The sequence below is a fragment of the Rhinopithecus roxellana genome, chromosome 1, assembly GCF_007565055.1.
Source record: "Rhinopithecus roxellana isolate Shanxi Qingling chromosome 1, ASM756505v1, whole genome shotgun sequence".
Classification (NCBI taxonomy): Eukaryota; Metazoa; Chordata; class Mammalia; order Primates; family Cercopithecidae; genus Rhinopithecus; species Rhinopithecus roxellana.
In genome coordinates this window covers 53,147,266-53,167,565 of record NC_044549.1, presented here as the reverse complement: position 1 = coordinate 53,167,565, position 20,300 = coordinate 53,147,266, and the positions used below count along the sequence as shown (strand labels likewise).

At 47.9% G+C, this 20,300-nt stretch overlaps 2 protein-coding genes and 1 non-coding gene across 7 annotated transcripts in view; 1 reads left to right on the top strand and 2 right to left on the bottom strand.

Annotated features, from left to right (window-relative positions):
• Nucleotides 1-12,436, top strand: part of CAND2 (cullin associated and neddylation dissociated 2 (putative)) — a 38,698-nt gene extending 26,262 nt beyond the window's left edge. For all 3 annotated transcript variants that reach the window (XM_010362140.2, XM_030927358.1, XM_030927400.1), the window contains 4 exons: nt 2,207-2,376; nt 4,151-4,315; nt 8,483-8,590; nt 11,394-12,436. In XM_010362140.2, the coding sequence (XP_010360442.1) occupies nt 2,207-2,376; nt 4,151-4,315; nt 8,483-8,590; nt 11,394-11,621 (671 nt within the window). In that variant the 3' untranslated portion in view covers nt 11,622-12,436. The remainder of the gene's footprint in view (nt 1-2,206; nt 2,377-4,150; nt 4,316-8,482; nt 8,591-11,393) is intronic.
• Nucleotides 12,437-13,873: 1,437 nt separating this feature from the next.
• On the bottom strand, nt 13,874-19,399 carry RPL32 (ribosomal protein L32). Of its 3 annotated transcripts, none has more exons than XM_010362143.2 (4): nt 19,328-19,399; nt 18,008-18,129; nt 17,207-17,388; nt 13,874-14,057 (listed from the first exon to the last, which is right to left on the bottom strand). In XM_010362143.2, exons 2-4 carry the CDS (start codon nt 18,101-18,103, stop codon nt 13,928-13,930), a joined length of 408 nt encoding a protein of 135 aa, XP_010360445.1. In that variant the 5' UTR covers nt 18,104-18,129; nt 19,328-19,399; the 3' UTR covers nt 13,874-13,927. The 3 variants fall into 3 exon arrangements, with proteins under 3 accessions (XP_010360445.1, XP_010360444.1, XP_010360446.1); XM_010362142.2 differs by having other exon boundaries at nt 18,008-18,108; nt 19,328-19,393; XM_010362144.2 differs by having other exon boundaries at nt 18,008-18,219; nt 19,328-19,372.
• LOC115892198 lies at nt 18,190-18,328 on the bottom strand. Its single transcript, XR_004052082.1, has one exon. It is a non-coding gene; the product is annotated as a small nucleolar RNA SNORA7 (small nucleolar RNA).
• Nucleotides 19,400-20,300: the final 901 nt, after the last annotated feature.

The following is a 20,300-nucleotide window of genomic DNA, read 5'->3' as shown; positions in this document are numbered from 1 at the left end:
CATTTTAAATACAGTTTTGTTTGTTTGTTTGTTTTTGAGGACGGGTACGGTGGTTCACTCCTGTAATCCCAGCACTTTGGGAGGCTGAGGCGGGAGGATCACCTGAGGTCAGGAGTTAGAGACCAGCCTGGCAAAACCCCATCTCTACCAAAAAATATAAAAATTAGCCAGGTGTGGGCCAGGAATGGTGGCTCACGCCTGTAATCCCAGCACTTTGGGAGGCCAAGGCGGGTGGATCATGAGGTCAGGAGATTGAGGCCATCCTGGCTAACATGGTGAAACCTTGTCTCTACTAAAAATACAAAAAATTAGCCGGGTGTGGTGGCGGGCGCCTGTAGTCCCAGCTACTCGGGAGGCTGAGGCAGGAGAATGGCATGAACCTGGGAGGCGGAGCTTACAGTGAGCTGAGATCGCGCCACTGCACTCTAGCCTGGGCGACAGAGCGAGACTCTGTCTCAACAACAACAACAACAACAACAACAACAACAAAAAAAAAGCCGGGTGTGGTGGCACACGCCTGTAATCCCAGCTACCTGGGAGGTTGAGGCATGAGAATTGCTTGAATCCGGGAGACGGAGGTTGCAGTGAGCCTAGATTGTGCCACTGTACTCCATCCTGGGCAACAGAATGAGACTGTCTTTTTGACTCAAACAAACAAATAAATAAATAAATGCAGTTTTTTGCATTTTGGTTTTATATTTAGGGATTCCCCCATCCTTGATTTTCTTTCTTTTAAAGTATATAAAACATTAACAATTCTAAAATGTTTCAACTATAATGGCTGGGCATAGTGGCTCATGCCTGTAATCCTAGCACTTTGGGAGGCTGAGGCAGGAGGATCACTTGAGTCCAGGAGTTCGAGACCAGCCTGGGCACCATAGTGAGACCCCCCCATCTCTAAAAAAAATTTTTTTTCCCAAACCAACATGGCACATGTATACCTATGTAACAAACCTGCATGTTGTGCACATGTACCCTAGAACTTAAAGTATAATAATAATAAAATTTTTTTAAGTTTAAACTCTATATTATAGTCCCTTTTCTGTTACTATAGCAGAATACTACAGATTGGGTAATTTATAAAGAAGAGAAATTTATTCCTCACAGTTGTGGAGACTGGGAGGTCCCAGAACATGGCACCAGCATCTGGTGAGGGCCATCCCATGGTGGAAGGGAGGGCAGAAGTGAGTATGGGAGACAGAGAGACGAGATGGGGGCTGAGCTTCTCCTTTAACAGGAGCTCCCTCCCATGAAAACTGACCCACTCCTGTAGTGAGGGCATTAATCCATGCCTCAGGGCTTCACTTTCACGACCTAATCACTTCTCAATACTATTACCATGGCAATTAAGTTTCAACATGAGTTTTGGTGGGCACATTCAAATCATAGCACTGTACAAGTCTGGGCACAGCCTGTAATCTCAGCAATTTGGGTGGCCAAGGTGGGTGGATCACTTGAGGTAAGGAGTTCGAGACCAGCCTGGCCAACATGGTGAAACCCCGTCTCTACTAAAAATACAAAAATTAGCCGGGCATGGTGGTGCATGCCTGTAATCCCAGGTACTTGGCAGGCTGAGGCGGGAGAATCACATGAACCTGAGAGGTGGAGGTTGCGGTGAGCCGAGATCACACCACTGCACTCCAGCCTGGGCAAGAGAGTGAGACTCTGTCTCAAAAACAAAACAAAAACATAGCACTGTACAAAAAGGAGTATCCTGAGAAGTGCTGGTGACTTGACCGCTCTGATCTTTAAAAACCTCACCTGCAATATCAAGTTAACATTCACAGAGTTCATCCTCTGTGCCAGGCACTCTGCTATGTGCCTTCAATGCATTACCACATTAAAAAATTTTTCTTTTTTTTTTTCAAGATAATGCTGAGGCACCACATTTTAAATTGTAAAAACAGTCCTATAGCATAGGTTCTATTATGACTCCCATTTTACAGATGAGGACATTGAGGCTCTCCAAGGCCCCACAGTTAATTAGTAGAGCTGGAACGGAAGCCAGGTTAGCCTCGAGCCCACATTCTTATCTGGTCTTTGAAGGGTTGTTTGTGCCTGGCACAAAGTACATGTTCACCACTCCCAGCTTACCCCCATTCAGCCAGTTCTGCACATGCACAGTAACCTGATGGCCAGGGCGGTGAGGGGGGTGACTTTGTGCTGTGGCTATGCATCCCCCGCACCCCTCATGTTCTTCTGCCAGGAGAGTTCATGGAGAGCCTGCAGGACCCAGATCTGAATGTGCGCCGTGCGACTCTGGCTTTCTTCAACTCAGCTGTGCACAACAAGCCCTCGCTAGTCCGGGACCTGCTGGATGACATCCTGCCCCTCCTCTACCAGGAGACAAAGATCCGCCGGGACCTCATCCGAGAGGTGTGGAGCAGAGCTGGGGACCCTGGGGAAGCTGGGGGTGATGCCACCTCTCATGCCTCACTGGTAGGGCATTATTATCTCATCAGAGCAGGTGCTGGGGCCACATGCCTTGGGTCAAGTCCTGCCCTGACTCCCAGCTGTGTGACCCCAGCCAGGGCAACCTGATCATCTCTGAGCCTCAGTTACTCTTCGTGAGCACATGAGGGTGCTAACTGTGTCTGCATCATAGGGTTGCTGTGGCAATTCGGTGAGTGAGGTCCTGTAATTGTTTAGTACCACCGCAGGCGCACAACCAGCGCCCAGTAAATGTTGACATTTGGCAGGTGTTCACTGAGCATCTGCACTGAGCCCAAGTGCCAGGACTTAGGGTTGAACTTGATTTGGTTTCTGCCACCAAGGAGCTCATCACGGCCCCCTAAAGGAGAGAGATGCCCACTCTGCTGATTACAGATAGCCCCCTCCTTACAATGGTTCAACTTTACAATGGTGCAAAAGCAGTAGCATTCAGCAGGCTCCTCACCTTATGATGGGATTGTCTCTGGAAACCAACTTATGATGGACCTATTGTGACATAATCCCATCATACACCAAGAATGCATTTAACTTAGAGCCCACCTGGTAAAGTAAGGATTCAAGGGGCAAAGGTTAAAGGTGATTTAATAAGTTTCAGCTATGGAATACTAGCAGCATTGAGGCCCTTTAAGCTGGGCTTTGAAGGGTGAAAAGGTGTTTACCATTAAAACAGGGCTTCATGGTTGAAAGCTTCAGAAAGGCCTCGGTGTCTTTTTTGTTGTTTTTTTGAGACAGGGTCTTGCTGTGTCACCTAGGCTGGAGTGCAGTGGCACAGTCACAGCTCACTGCAGCCTCGACCTCCTGGGCCCAAGTGATCCTCCCACCTCAGCCTCCTAAGTAGCTGGGACTACAGGCGTGTACCACCACACCTAGCTAATTTTTTGTATTTTTTTTTGTAGAGATGGGGTTTCACCATGTTGCCCAGACTGGTCTCAAATTCCTCCTGCCTCAGCCTCCCAAAGTGCTGGGAGGACAGCCATCATGCCCAACCTACCTGGATTTTAAATTCCAGTTCAGCCACTTACAAGCAATATATCCTTAACCTGTCCAACTCAGTTAATTAACCTGCCCAACTCAGTTTCCTCATCTGTTAAATGGGATCAATAATATTTATTTTTGAGATGGAGTCTCGCTCTGTCACCCAGGCTGGAGTGCAGTGGCACGATCTCAGCTCACTGCAACCTCCGCCTCCCTGGTTCAAGAATTCTCCTGCCTCAGCCACCTGAGTAGCTGGGACTACAGGCATGTGCCACCACGCCCGGCTGATTTTTTGTATTTTTAGTAGAGATGAGGTTCACCATGTTAGCCAGGATGGCCTCAATCTCCTGACCTCGTGATCCGCCTGCCTTGGCCTCCCAAAATGCTGGGATTACAGGCATGAGCCACCGTACCTGGCCAGTAACATTTACTTCTGATGGCATTTGTGATGCTTGAATGAAACGTCATCCATCAAGCACTCAGTACAGTGCCTACCACTGAGTGCCTGCTCAGTGGATTATAAGAATAATTGTTCTTATTGTCACTATTATCACCACGGGGAAAGGATACTGCAGGCTGAGCAAAGGCATGGAGACTTGAGAGTATAAGGCATGATTTGGGGCCGGCGTGCAGTGTGGAATAGAGATGTGGGGTTTATAGCAGAAACTAGAAGAGGTGTCCTTGCACCCTGGGGCCATATCCCCAACCTTCATCCTTCCTGCAGGTGGAAATGGGTCCCTTTAAACATACAGTGGACGATGGGCTGGACGTGCGGAAGGCGGCCTTTGAGTGCATGTATTCACTGCTTGAGAGCTGCCTGGGCCAGCTGGATATCTGTGAGTTCCTGAACCATGTGGAGGACGGGCTGAAGGACCACTACGACATCCGGGTAAGACCAAGCCCCTGCCAGTTCTATGTGCCCCGGTACCAAGTGATAGTCAGGCACCACTGGGGCCATGCTTATTTGTCCTTGCTTGCTACTCCAGGCACCCAGTGAAGATAGCTGCATTGTTGTTTTCTGATAAGAAAAGGAACCTGTGCCTCAGATACCTTTGGTGGGAGTCTACACTGGGCAGGCTCTTTGGAGGATGGTTTGGCAGCAACCAGAAAAAAAAAAATTGTCCAGGTGTGGTGGCTCATGCCTGTAATCCTAGCACTTTGGAAGGCTGAGGCAGGAGGATGGCTTGAGCCCAGGAGGTTGAGGCTGCAGTGAAACGTGATCGCACCACTACACTCCAACCTGGGCAACAGAGTGAGACCCTGTCTCAAAATAAAATAAAATAAATAAATTAATTAATTAATTAATTAATTCCCAGATGAAACTTTTGACCCAGCAGGGCACTTTGAGCTGTGGAATACTAGCAGCATTGCGGAGCGGGCTGCATCTCTTCACGTTGTGACCTGAAAGAGCTCCAAGCCCCGCTGTTGAGTGGCAAGAGCTAGTTCCAGAAGTCAGGGCCATTTTCTTACCAGAGAGAATGAGGCTGGGGCTGGTGGAACAGCGCGGAGACTTCAGTTTCTTCATTTTATATCTTTCTATATCATTTAAAAAATTTTTTTTTATTTTTTTTGAGACGGAGTCTCGCTCTGTCGCCCAGGCTGGAGTGCAGTGGCTGGATCTCAGCTCACTGCAAGCTCCGCCTCCCGGGTCCACGCCATTCTCCTGCCTCAGCCTCCCGAGTAGCTGGGACTACAGGCGCCCACCACCTCACCCGGCTAGTTTTTTGTATTTTTTAGTAGAGACGGGGTTTCACCGTGTTAGCCAGGATGGTCTCGATCTCCTGACCTCATGATCCACCCGTCTCGGCCTCCCAAAGTGCTGGGATTACAGGCTTGAGCCACCGCGCCCGGCCCATTTTTAAAAATTTTAAAGTTTATTCACATATATAATAGAAATCATTTCTAACTGTGAAATATTAATAATACAAGTTACTATCTTCACTTTTTTTTTTTTTTTTTGAGACAGGGTCTTGCTCTGTTACCCAGGCTGGAGTGCAGTGGTATGATCTCAGCTCACTGCAACCTCTGCCTCCCAGGTTCAAGCGATTCTCCTGCCTCAGCCTCCCAAGTAGTTGGGACTACAGGTGCCCACCACACCCAGCTAAATTTTTTTTTGTACTTTTAGTAGAGACGGGGTTTCACCATGTTGACTAGGCTGGTCTCGAACTCCTGACCTCAAGTAATCTGCCTGCCTTGGCCTCCCAAAGTGATGTGATTACAGGTGTGAGCCACCATGCCAGGCCCCGTCTTCACTATTTTTAAGTGCACAGCGCAGTGGTATTAAGCAGATTCACATTGCTTTGCAGCCATCACCACTGTCAATCTCAAAACTCTTTTCTCCTTCCCAAACTGAAATCTGCACCCATTAAACACTATTCTCGATGAATTTGATTACTCTAGGATTCTGCCCTTGTAAGTGGAATCATACAGTATTTGTCCTTTTGTGACCGACTTGTTTCACTTAGTCTGATATCCTCGAGGTTTATCCATGTTGCAGCTCATCAGAATTTCCCTCTGTTGTATGTACAGACCACAGTTTGTTTACTCACTCATCCATTGCTGGACAAATATTTGGGTATTCCCAGCTTCTGGCTATTATGAGTAATGTGACTGTGAACCTAGGTGTTCCAATATCCTTTGGAATCCTGCCTTCAGTTCTTTTCACTTTACCCACAAGTGAAATTGCTGGATCATAGGGCAATTCTGTGTTTAATGTCTTAAGGAACTGCCATACTACAACTTTATTTTTAAATTTTTATTTATTTGTTTGAGATGGAGTCTCACTTTATTGCCCAGGCTGGAGTTCATTGGTGCGATCTTGGCTTACTGCAACCTCTGCCTCCCGGGTTCAAGTGATTCTCCTGCCTCAGCCTCTTTGAGTAGCTGGGATTACAGATGTGCGCCACCACGCCTGGCTAATTTTTGTAATTTTTAGTAGAGACAGGGTTTCACCATGTTGGCTAGGCTGGTCTGGAACTCCTGACCTCAGGTGATCCACCCGCCTCGGCCTCCCAAAGTGTTGGGATTACAGGCGTGAGCCACCACGCCCGGTCCCACATTACAACTTTAAAAAATATGTACTGTAAGCATGAGTCACTTTTTATAATGAAAAAGTAATACAAAGTAATCAAAAGTAACCCATACTTGTTTTAAAAGATTCATGAAAACAAATAAAGAAGCGAGTAATAATCATCCAAAAGCTTCCCCCCACCCAGCGAGGCCTGCTGTCAGTATCAGTGTTTCCTGGGATGATGCACGTAGACCCTCATTCATCAGCCAACTGATACTAAGTGGGTGCCACCACGCCGAGGTCAGTGTGAGAGGTGGGGTCCCTGCTCTGAAAGCCGTGGAGATGAGTGTATGAGATCTGTTTTCTAGAAATGGGATCACACCACACATGCTGTTTTTTCCCCAGTCTTTTAACTTACATTTACTGTATGTTATTTGCTTTGCTTTTCAGTATATATCAGTCCTGTCATATTTCACAGCTGCAGGAGTTCCCATTTCCGTTGCACTCACTGCTACACATGTAGATTGTTTGCACATTTTCACTATTACAGACAGTGCTGCTGTGAACACCCTGGTGCATTACTGATCCGTGGTGTGATCGCTGGGCTTCTAGGGTGGAGTGCGTGCTCCTGCTAGAGCATCTGATGCGCGTGGTGAGGCCGCACCTCCTGCAGTGGGTGTTCCTCTGACCACTCCAGACTTGGAGCTGCGGGGATGCTCCTTCCTGCACTCCCTGTCTGCCTGTTTCCTCCTTGGCTTTATTATTGCTTTAAACTCTTGCTTCCCGCCAATCCCCAAGAAAGAGAGAAGAAGGTTCCAGCCCCAAGGTCTTGGTTGAGAAAGGGGGTTGGGTTTTCCAGTGTATGCCATGAGAACTAGTGAAAAATGATGGGGCACACAAAGCTGAACAGGACTTCCACCACAGGGTTCCGGGAGGCTCCAGGCGGGAGGGGTGTACTCAGCTTCTCTCATTTGGGTGTGCCTGGTATTAGGCATCTTGTGGGGCTCAGTAGATGCCCAGAATACCCCAGAACACAGAGTGAGGAGTTCTGGGCTGGCCCAAAGCTCCAGCTTCTCAGGATCGAGCAAGTCTGTTCTTTCTGTCCAGTCTGGCCATATCCTCTCATGCCTGCCCTCAGGACCACAGGACAGGGCCTAGGCACCAGTGCAGCCTTGGAGCCCACTCTGTTGCCACCCCCTGGGGTGAGGAGGGTGGGTGTGACAGTTATAGAGCCCACAGCCTTGCATCATCAAGTCTTCAAGTGAGCCTTTAGAGAGGGAGTGACCACCACCCAGTTCACAGGGGAGACAGGGAATCTTGTCTAGTTCGAGGGCACAGGGTCTTGGAGGAGCCACGAGTCATAGCTCATGAAGTTCAGCACTGCTGCTCCTCGCTGCCGTGGGCTGGGCCTCTTCCTTTGCTGTAGGGTGTAGGGGTCAGCGTGTGGGGATGGGTAGGGCATGGGGATTTCAGACAACCACTCTTTATGCTGTGCAAGGCTTCTTTGTGAGGACTTGACCATTTCCAAAAGACATGACAGTTTTTCTCCCACAGGCTGAATCTAGGCCTGCAGTCATGTTTAGTTGGTGTCAAAGTTTTTGTTCGGTTTTGAAATCAGGTGTCAACATTTAAAAATCGAGACTTTTTTTTACATGAAAATTGGGATTTCTTTTGAAAACAGTTCAGTGGCCCCAAGCCACATGTCTGCATTCCCACCTGGCCACAGTCAGCCAGAGCTGCCCCAGCAGCCCCCTTCACTCATCCCCAGCATCTGCCTGACTGGTGCGCATCTGAGCTTGAGTACGACTCCCTTCCTGGTGCTTATCTGATCCTCCTTGGGTCAGCCAAGTGTAGCTGGCAAAGAAAGTGTCACCATTTGAGGAAACAGACCCAGAGAGGGAGAGACTCTGGCAGGACTTCATGGTGGTCTGAACTCGGGCATCAGGTTTCGGGTGTGGGGCCTCTGCTCTTTCCCAGGGCTGGCTGCTGCTCTTGCTCCTGCACCATTTCACTAAGAACTGTCTCCTGTCTCCTTCCTCTGGGCAGATGCTGACCTTCATTATGCTTGCCCGGCTGGCCACCCTGTGTCCTGCACCTGTCCTGCAGAGGGTGGACCGACTCATTGAGCCACTAAGGGCCACTTGCACTGCCAAGGTAAGTCCCTGGCTCAGCCCTAGCCCAGGCCCTGGAGCACCTACTGAGTCCTCGGCCAGTTGTTCAGTTACCCCTTACTGAGCACTTCCTGCAGTGCAGGTGATATTGTGAAAGTGCTTCATTTAATCATTATCATTGCCCTATAAAGTACTTCTTACTGTCATTTTATACACAGGGGAACAGAGGCTTTGAGAGGTTGTTATTGGCCAAGGCTACACAGCCAGTAAATTGCAGAGCTGGATTCAGACCCACCTCTGTCTCTTCTTCCATTCATTAAACACTTCCTGGGTGCTGAGCCTCATGGGAGATACTAAAGATATAACATTGAGCCTGATAGGTTCCCTACTGTCAATCTCTCACCTCCTTGTTGGGAAGCTGGGTCACATGATTGATCTAGGGCAAAGCTGCTGCTAGACTGGAGTGCCTGAAGGGTCTGGAGGAGGGATCTGGAGTGGAAGCTCTCATGGAAAGCTGGTGTTGGGAGCAGAGCCTGGCACACCTAGATGGTACCTGGTAAATACCTGTTGAATGGAAGAATACATTTGGGTTTTTTAAGAATGGGAATCATTACCAAAAGGAGAGCAGTGTTTTAGATTGGCGCTTAATGGCTGGGCGCGGTGGCTCAAGCCTGTAATCCCAGCACTTTGGGAGGCCGAGACGGGCGGATCACGAGGTCAGGAGATCGAGACCATCCTGGCTAACAGTGAAACCCCGTCTCTACTAAAAAATACAAAAAAACGAGCCGGGCGAGGTAGCGGGCGCCTGTAGTCCCAGCTACTTGGGAGGCTGAGGCAGGAGAATGGCGTGAACCCGGGAGGCGGAGCTTGCAGTGAGCTGAGATCCGGCCACTGCACTCCAGCCCAGGCGACAGAGCGACACTCTGTCTCAAAAAAAAAAAAAAAAAAAAAAAAAGATTGGCGCTTAAAAAGGAGAGATACCCATAGAGTGGTGATTTTCAAAAATGAAATCTTCTGTGGATAAAACATTAACATTGGTAGTTTATTCATAGAAACCTGCCTTGTAAGTTTACATTTTTAACATATGCTTACTATTGAGTCAATCCAAAAAAAATGCTTCTATAGGGCCAGGCCAGTTTTGACAGTCTCTGTGGCCAAATCATTTCTAGTTTTCTCTGAGCTCTATGGCACCAAGAAAAGTCCCAGTTCTGGCTCTGTCACCCAGGCTGGAGTGCAGTGGCGCAATCTCGGCTCACTGCCACCTCCGCCCGCCTCCTGGGTTCACGCCATTCTCCTGCCTCAGCCTCCCGAGTAGCTGGGACCACAGTACAGGCACCTGCCACCACACCCAGCTAATTTTTTGTATTTTTAGTAAAGATGGGGTTTCACCGTGTTAGCCAGGATGGTCTTGATCTCCTGACCTTGTGATCCGCCCACCTCGGCCTCCCAAAGTGCTGGGATCACAGGCGTGAGCCACCACGCCCGGTAAAAAGTCCCAGTTCTTAAGAGGGGAAGTATATATGGCACTGCAGTGCCAGAACATTCTTGCAGTAGGATGAGGTGGCAGGAGAAGCTCTGCTCTGAGTTTCTACAAGAGCCACTTTTCTGGCCATGCAGAGGATGCTGTTGGGCATTGGGATGAGCGTGGATACATCCACACCCACAGTCCTTACCCATGATTCTGAATCTACCAAGCTCTGACAACCAAAAGCTTTTTAGGAACCTGTTTGTCACAAAACTTGACTTGAAGTGGCATGAGGCTATGATCTTTAATTCTCGCCAATGTACCACTTTTATACAAGGGACTTAAACATCTGAGGATTTTGGCATCCACTGGGATCCTGGAACCAAACTCCCATGGATACTGAGGGACACCTTACTACTCACCGTACTCATACATGTAGTAGAGTATTCATGTATTTGATTACACGGTATTGTACAAGACCCCCCCGGAATGTAATCTGCACAGTATTACCTTTCTAAAACCCAAAATGTCCTGGATTCCAAAGCACATCTGGCTCCAGGGGTTTCAGAGAAGGGAGTGTGGACTTGTGTCAAGCTGTTTAATCCTCTTGGCAACTCCTATGAAGAGGCAGCTGTTACTTATAGATGGGGAAATGAGGCTCAAAGACGTAGTTACCTGAAGTCACAGCTCTTGGGGGCAGAGCCATTTGAATGCAGGACTCTGCAACTCCAATGCCAAGCTGTTATCCACTGCATTGAATTCTTTAGGAAGAGCCCAGCATAAGGAATTTGAACCTTAGTCCCTAAGCAGTGGAGGAACTGCTGAGCTCCTCTGCCTAAGTGGGAGATGGTGGGGGAAGAGGAAACAAACTGCAGGAGGTAGTTTGGGGTGCTTACTCTCTGGCTGCATCTGTAGAACAGATTGGATTGCAGGGCAGGGACTTGAGTGCGGGGGGGAGGCTGCTAGAAGACCATCACAGTGATTCATTCATTCAGTCTAGTCATATGGTGCTAAGAGCTGGTTTTAAGCACAGTATAGGCTGGATCCCTGCAGTCTGTAGGAGGTAAGTATGGGAACACAGTACTTGCCACTGTCAATCAACAAAAAGTGAGCTCTTTAGATTGGCTGCTCTGAGGCCCCTCAGGCTGTACTGAAGCTGATTTGAATGGCAAAGAACCTCTGTGGGGAAACTAGCCAGTGTAAAAGCCCAGAGGTGGAGTTAGGACATAGCTGGTGAGACAGAAGCCTTGGGAGACCTCGCAGCAGGGGATTTATGTTGGGTAAGATGATGGGGCAAAGAAGAAGCCAAAGACCGGTGAGGAGGCAGTGGTGCGGGCCAGGCTCAATAAAGGATGGCTGCTTCTGCTGTTTCCTACTTTAGGTCAAAGCTGGTTCCGTGAAGCAGGAGTTTGAAAAGCAAGATGAACTGAAGCGCTCTGCAATGAGGGCAGTGGCTGCCCTGCTGACCATCCCTGAGGTGGGGAAAAGCCCAATCATGGCCGACTTCTCTTCCCAAATCAGATCCAACCCTGAACTTGCTGCCCTCTTTGAAAGCATCCAGAAGGATTCCGCTTCAACCCCCAGTACAGACTCAATGGAGCTCAGCTAGTTCCCCCAGCACCGAGGTGGGCCCTCACTTAAGAGAAAGAAGCCCACCCAAGCCCAAGGCCTCCCCATCCCCCACTGCAGGTCTCTACTTTTGCCCTTCCACCATCTCACTGGGGGCCCTGCCGCTCCTGGTCGGGGCTTACAGTGCCTTCTCTAGGGATCCAACTCAAAAGGCCCCCAGCCTGAGCTGCGAGGCTGCCAACAGTTGGGCCCCTTCCTTAACTCAGGACAGTCATCCAAAGAAATAGGGTGAGGAAGTTTTCCAGTGACTTCACACTGTATCCCTCCATAGTCTGTCTGGTTCCTTCAGAGGGTGTCTCTGCCTCACAAACTAGTAGCATTTAGAAATAGGCTGTGCTGTCAGCTGTAAAAGGTCAGGAGGCAGCAGACACCACTCTGGTTTCTTCACTGCACTCAGCAATGCCTGAAGTTAGTGCTCAGGCCGGGCATTTCAAAAAGAAAAGATACTTGAGTCATTAACATTTTAAAATTCAAAACGGTTCATTTCTAAGTGGCAGCGATGAATCAGAAATTTGGATGTGTTTCTTTTCCAGGGAGGAGAAATGGGTTGGGTAGGGAACTGGACAGGTTTGGACCTCGTTTCATTTCTAATTTCAAAATACTTATTAGCAAATTGGGCAACAATGAATTACACATCTTCTATGCCACCACCCAGGCATAACCCGTTGGTTTGTTTCCTTCTGAGGAAGGTTTCAAATGTGTCTAGTGTTTAGCATTGAGGACAAAGAAATGCAAGTGGCAGGCCCAAGTATTTTCTGTGACATCCTAAGTTAATAAAGATTAGATTCTAAGTTACTTTTCTCTACACAACTCGTGTCTAATTGTGAGACCAATATCTTGAATGCACTTGTCAATTTGTAAGAAATCCCAAAAATGAGGCTAGGTGCAGTGCCTCACACCTGTAATCCCAGCACTTTGGGAAGCTGAGGTGGGCGGATCACCTGAGGTCAGGAGTTTGAGACCAGCCTGGCCAACATGGCGAAACCCTGTCCCTACTAAAAATATTAGCTGGGTACGGTGGCAGGCCTGTAGTCCCAGCTATTCAGGAGACTGAGGAGATTCAAGAGAATCGAGTCACCTGAACCCAGGAAGCAAAAGTTACAGTGAGCCACGATCAAGCCACTGCACTCCAGCCGGAGTGACAGCATGACAGTCTCCAGGAAAAAAAAAAAAAAAATCCCCAAAATCACCAGTTTACATTATAAATATTTATGACTAGGTTTTGAACAGGAGACAATCTGTAAGATGCCTATCTACTAGAATGAGACTAGACCTAGAAAAGCTTTGTTGTAACCAGCACAGCATTTCTGGTAGTTGACTGGATGGTTACGGAAAAACATCCTGTAAGCATTTCTATCTTGTAAGTACCACATCCCATATCCCTCATGACCTATATACACTACGTAAGGTGCCTGTAATCCCAGTACTTTGGGAGGCTAAGGAGTTCAAGAGCCTAGGCAACATGGCTAGACCATCTCTACAAAAAAAAAACTTCAAAACCCAGGTGTGGAGGTGTGCATCTGTAGTCCCAGCTACTTGGAAGGCTGAGGTGGGAAGATCACCTGAGCCTGGGGAGGTCAAGGCTGTAGTGAGTGTGCCACTGCACTCTCAGCATGGGTGAGAGCAAGACCCCGTCTCCAAAAAAAAATCGGGGTCACATGTCACTAAATTCTAAGAGTACCAGTCAAGAGGCTCAATTGTCACCAGTTAGGTCCCCGCCTTGGCAAACTGCTGTAACATACCTGAAGCAGCAACTGGTGGGAAGGTTATAGGAGACTGAAAGTGCTTTTCCAGTAACCGTGGTGGATTACCTGGAAGAGCAATTTGTACATCATCCTGTTCTTTCTGGACAGAAGTTACAGGATGCAATTTAGGCATCCCATAACAATCTGTTTAAGAAATTCATCTGGGTATTTCCATGCATATTTTCTCAATTCTCACAAGCATCACACGGAATAACCTGTCACCTAACTTTACAAAGCAAGATTAAGAATGACTACTTGTGGCTTGGGACCCACAGCTTCTCCAAGTGTCTTAGAACCTACCAAGTCTGTGCCCCTCATCCCCAGCCTCAACTGTGCACTTGAGGCCACGTTCCCCTGTTCAAGGACCGAGTGTCCTTTACAAATCCCCTCCAAATGGGAGATTCCAAAGGGGTTTGAGCAAAAGAACGATCTCTGTGACCAACTAAGTTAGCCAAGAAGCTGAAGACTTAAAACTAAGGGAGGAAGATGCGAGATGGCAGTTTTTACATTTATTTAAACAGAAAACGTGCACACCAGCTGTCTACTCATTTTCTTCACTGCGCAGCCTGGCATTGGGGTTGGTGACTCTGATGGCCAGCTGGGCGGCTCTTTCCACGATGGCTTTGCGGTTCTTGGAGGAAACATTGTGAGCAATCTCGGCACAGTAAGATCTGTAAGAGAATCAAGTAGGTAAGGAGCAAGACAGCCCTGAACACACTTGGAAAATTCCATTAAGAAGGCAGTGAGTTCCAGCACCAAGCTAAGAGAGGGCTGCTTGGTATGTGGCTGTGGAATGACACCTACATGCCCCCAAATCCTGACTCCCAACTCTATGGTTCCCTGGTGATGACAAGAACACTTTCATTTACAAAGTACCCTCACTGTTCCCTCTCATCTAATCCTTACAGCAGCCTTGTAATCCAGGCATTACCTCCATTTTACAGATAAGGAAACCAAGGCCCACAGCAAGCAATGGACAGGGATCCAGGGTGAACCCAGGCCCACGCTCCAGGTTCAGTGGTTCTCCCCCAGTTGCAGGGTGCTTTACCTTGCCCATGAAGTTTCAGAACTCTGCAAAGTGGTCAAGAGCAGAACCCAAGAGTCTGAATGGAGCCAAAAGCACCCAGTTTGACTGCTGAGGATACAAAGCAAGTAGAAGCAACAATGCTTAAAGTCACCCAGTCATAGCCATGCCTAATACCTGAGGACTTGGTGTGCCAGATCCAATTCTAACCCATTCCTTACAACTTTTTAAGAGGCAGCTACACTGTGCCCCATTTGATAACCAATTGGCCTAACAAGCACACTTCAGTAAGGAGGTGATTTATGAAGCCACCCACAGTGGGTTAAGAACAGACATTCCACTCCTGAAGCATTTTCAGCAAAGCAGCAGCAGGAATGTGAGGAGTGATTAAGTGAGGCAGTGGACACACAGCTCTTTTCAAGAACCCTGCCTTAACAGCAAGACAGCAAATCCAGACAATTCTTGTTTTACATGAGTCCACTCAAATTCAAAGCAACTATGTTTTTAAATGTTTCTATGTTTCAAAGGCTTAGGTTTATATTACACTTCTCATCTGTCCTTTTCAAAAAACTCTCCTGTCCTTGTCCATCTACATATTTGATAATTACAGAGTGTACCCACCATTTTAAATGTGTCCCCTAGCTTGGGCATTTTCCATACTACAACACTCCAATCATTTTGAATAGACCCACAACATTCTATTCAGCACTCTACAATTCTCTCATTATATTTTCAGTTGTTTCCAGTTGTATTGCTGCAATAACTAGCTTTTGTTTCCCTGCTTTTCCATTCCTTAAGGACAAATGCCCAGAAATGGAACTTAGAGATCAAAGGTCAGAGATAACAGAGTATTTCCATGGATCTTAAAGAGACTGCCAAGCTGCACTTACAGAGCATATGGCAACCAGCCAACAGGGGCACTGTAACTGAGTAATCATGTTGGCCTGTTACAGTTCAACTGTGGTTTCAGTGCCCACCATTAATTCCTATGCCCATCTTTTTCTAACAGAAATTTTCAGCATTTCAACGCCTGGTTAAATTTCCAGCCTTGGAAGGTAACCAAGTTAGAATACTGCTCTTGTTCATTTTTATTACTTATATCTACAACCACTGTAGATAAAAGATCTTTGTAAACATAAACACAAACATCCTATTACTCACACACACTCCATGTTCTTTCTAGTTTACTTAGGAAAATTCAGCTTTTTGGCTTTCATTTACCAATAAGTGAAGAAAATAAACTGTCACTTCCCATGAGAATTTTTCATTCCACTGCCTAGTTTTGGTCTAAGCAGGTCACCAAGTCTCTTATACACAGAGCTCACCAAGTGTCTAACTTACTCAAAACACCTAGAACTAGCTGGGTGTGCTGGAGCATGCCTGTGGTCCTAGCTACCAGGAAGGCTGAGATGGGAAGAGACAGCTTGAGCCCACCTTGAGTTTGGGGCTGCAGTGTGCCATGATCACAGCTGTGAATAGCCACTGCACTGTAGCCAGGGCAACATAGATGCTGTCTGTCTCTCTCAAATCAAACCAGGCCAGGTGCAGTAGCTCATGCCTGTAATCCCAGCACTTTAGGAGGCTAAGGCAGGCAGATCACTTAAGGTCATGAGTTCAAAACCAGCCTGGCCAAGATGGTGAAACCTCATCTCTACTAAAAATACAAAAATTAGTCAAGTATGGTGGTGCACGCCTGTAATCCTAGCTACATGGGAGGCTGAGGCAGGAGAAACGCTTGAAACTGGGCGCTGGAGGTTGCAGTGAGCCGAGGTCATGCCACTGCACTCCTGCCCCGGCAAGAGAGCGAGACTCCATCTTAAAAAAACAAAAACCAATAAAACCCACCTAGAACCAATGCCCTGCAAACTCTCCATGCGCTTTCACTTCTACACCTTTGTGTAAGCACTCTCTGCCTGCCAAGTTTCCTCCTGTTCTCCACCTAATCCAAACTTGGTTGGTTCTAAAGCCCTCCTGTCCCTGAAGATACCCCTTACCACAGCACAGACTAAAGGGTCCCTTAAGGCCTAAGGTCCATGTTTGATCTTCTCCCTACCCTCCTTGTAAGCCAAAAATAAAATTCAAATGCCCCCAGCGACCATCTGAATGCACTCCCTCCTTGAATAGGGTACGTACTCTTGGTTTCCACAACCTCTTACCATAGCCAAGACATTCCTTTCTAGTGATAACCAATTCCTGATGAGAAACAGAAAATCTATTCAAAACCTGGAACTGCCGCCTTTCTGGACTAAACCAATGTATGCCTTAAGTGTATTTGATTGATGTCTCATGTCTCCCTAAAATATGTAAAACCAAGCTGCTCCCTGCCCACCTTGGACCCATATTCTTAGGGTCTCCCAAGGGCTGTGTCCCAGGCCATGGTCAACTCATATTTGGCTCAGAATAAATCTCTCCAAATATTTCAGAGTTCAACTCTTTTGGCTGACACCTTCATAAAGAAAGCAACGTTCTGGAAACAACAGCCAAAGGATATTGTAGTAGTGGAAAGTGGTTATTATTGCAGTGTTCACAAAGCAGTCTTTTCCTGGTCTTGGGTCTCTACACTTAGAAGACCAAGTCTCCTCCCTCCGGTAAAGGAAACACCTTGAACTCCCCAACTTCTTTACTCCCCAACAAGCATTCTCTAAAATCCTGCAAGGAACAACTTCAGATTCCCTCAGAAAATGTACAACCCCTCCCCACCAAAACGCATCCCAAGAGTTTCTAGAGTTCCTGCCAGAAGTGCTCACACAGATGCAAACTTCGGATCCCTGAAAACTAGAGGTGGGCCCAACTCACTTGTTGCACATCAGCAGCACTTCCAGCTCCTTGACGTTGTGGACCAGGAACTTCCGGAATCCACTAGGCAGCATGTGCTTTGTTTTTTTGTTGCTCCCATAACCAATGTTGGGCATCAAGATCTGGCCCTTGAATCTTCTACGAACCCTGTTGTCAATGCCTCTGGGTTTCCGCCAGTTCCGCTGAAGGAAATAACACACAGGTGGGTTAGCGTCTGTGCAGAGTGCCAACTGTTCCTTTGGAGAGGGCAAAAGGACCAGATGAAAAGGAAGTATGCCACACAGTAGTTGCCTTTGGTGACAGAACTTCACTATTTCCTTACTTTTTTGGTGGGAAAAACCACGACCTCGTGGCTTTAGCCACTAGGAATGCAGGCACCCCCACCAGTCCTACTCCCAAGCAATGGAGGAGGCACCAATGGGATGCGAGGGGACTGTGTAGATACTGAGATGGCGAGCACAGCTGCAGACACGGCTCTCAGCACCTTTGAGTTTTCTTGTCTATAAAATAGGGATCCTGCTGTCATAAGGCAACCCAAAATACACGACACAAATGCAAAGCCCTCTAAACACATCGAAACAGCCAAGTGTCCCTTCTCATTTAAATTTCACTTAACACATCAAGAGATGTTAAGTACCAGCACTAGGGCACAATGGGGGAGACCTGTATTTCTACAGAAAGCTCTTCCACAAACCAGTTCATCGGTCAAAGGTAGTCCCGACTAGATGATGTCAGAAACCGACAGCCTGTTGGAAACTTCTTTCTTCACCCCACACCCATTTCCATCCCAGGACCACATACCTTAATTTTGACATATCGGTCTGACTGGTGCCGGATAAACTTCTTGGTTCTTTTTTTGACGATCTTGGGCTTCACAAGGGGTCTGAGGGCGGCCATGATGCCTTTTGGGAAAGGAGCAGCCCCTGGTGAGGAAGAATCCTGAAAGGAGGCTTGGAAGGAGGCTTTCCCGCCCAAGGACTGAACACTGTGGCAGACTGTCTTCCAATCGCCAGCTACGGAGCAAGCTGGGAATGGAATGGGTGCCTCTGCCAGGCTTGCTTTCCCTCCCTTTCCGAAGCTGGCAGAATACTAGGCACTCTCCAGACGCGATCCCAGGAGGTCAAAGGTCAACTCAACCACTCAGAGCCCAAAGAATGCCAACAGCTGAGCAAACCAAAACCGACCCCAAGACACTCTCAATTTGCAAGGGGCAGCAAATCCCACCTCGCCAGTGTCCGAACCCCGAGATGGCCTTGACCATCTACTTGGACCTGAGTCTCAGTTTCCTCACCTGTAGAATAGAGATGACACTGCACGCTGAATGCCTGCAGTGCCTGTCACAAGGTAAACGTTTAATAAAGAAAAACCTTCTAATTCCCTAGGGAGCTGCTGCGCTACCACACCCTTAACACACACAAAACCATCATACCGTCTTAAGATGCCTCAAACCTGGAGATTTTGCAGTATCAACTCACACCTTCCTCAGTGTGGTCTTCAGAGCCATTCATTTATTTCCTACAGCAGCACCCCTTCTGTTCGCAGCCATCAACTGGCACAGAGTGGGTACTCAGTGAACCACGTATTCAAAACGACTTTGCCTTCTGGCCCATGATATCCTCGAAGGCAAGGTGGGGGCAGTTGCATCTTATTTCCAGAGATACTACCAGAATTTCTGCCTGCAACTGAACCAGCAGCCGCAGCAGCCCTAGGGCCAGAGACTGCAGCGGAAGAAGCGGGCCATGGCAATGAACGAATACACGTGGGCCGACATCGGTGAGCGCTGGGATCCACAGATCCCAGCTGACGGCTGTCAAGCTGGGACACCCCTGATCGTCCCACGGCCCACAGGAGACCCCGCAGTCTGAGCTCAACTAGCACCCTCCACCGCCAAGGAACAAACAAGCAGCCCGCAGCTCTGACTACAAGCGGAGAGCAGGAGGCTCTGGGACGCAAAGCCCCATCAACCCGGGCTGCTTCGTTCTACTCCTGTACACCCCCCAGTAAGCTGACAATAACAACACCCACAGCCACTACCGCGCCGAAGGGGAGGCCCCCGCACCACTGGGCGACGGGGCCAGATGAATCCCGCAGGAATGCGGATGGGCACGGATTAAGACTTACCGAGGAGGAGATGGCTGCCACCTCCGTAGGCAGCGCCGAGGAAAAGAGAAGGGACAGTGGCACGCAAGGGCCGATGGGACGTAACCCCCTGGGTCCTGGCAAGGAAAAGGCAAGCACTTCCGGTTCGGCTCTTTCAAATAAAATAAAGACACGTTAAAAAATAATGCCGCAAAATATTCTGAGTATACATGTTTTAATAGACCGTAATATCTAGGAATATGACTGAAAAATGTATTCTACCTATCCTTGGGTCTACGTAGAAATTTGGAATTCTTTCTGAGCTAATAAGACCTGGTGGAGGGAGGAACTTAGTTCCGCCAGAAGTTGAAGCCAATCCGCTTTTGGGCTATTTCCGCCCGCGTTTCTTCTACTCCGAAGTGCGCCTCTTAGTGGTCAGAAGAGAACAAGACAGAGACTTCCTAATAATTTCGTCACCGAATTTGACAGTAAATAGTAACGAAACTGTAACAGCTGACATGCGATGGAGTTCACTATGCCTACCACAACTCTATAACGTACCCCTATTATGTCTCCATTTTGCATATGTGGAAGGTGAAATTTGGAGACTTGACTCCAAACTCCATGCCCTAACCATTATGCTAAATGGCCTAGTTTTTGTTTGTTCATTTTTTAGAGATGAGGTCTCACTTTGTTGCCCAGACTGGTCTCGAACTCCTGGGTTCAAACGATCCTCTCGCCTCAGCCTCCTGAGTAGCTGGGATTACAGGCACGAGCTACTGCCTAGTTGTTTTTTGTTTGTTTGTTTGTTTTGTCTTGTTTTTTGTTTTTTTTAGACAGGGTCTCCCTCTGTCACCTAGGCTGGAATGCAAAGGCGCCATCTCACGGCTCACTGCAGCAACTGCCTCCCAGACTGCCTAGTTTTTAAAGTTACTCTTGATTCGTTTTGCTTAGCTTTTGTATTTAAGATTATTGTGAAAATTGGCAGAGCATGTTTTCTGAACACCATGGTTCA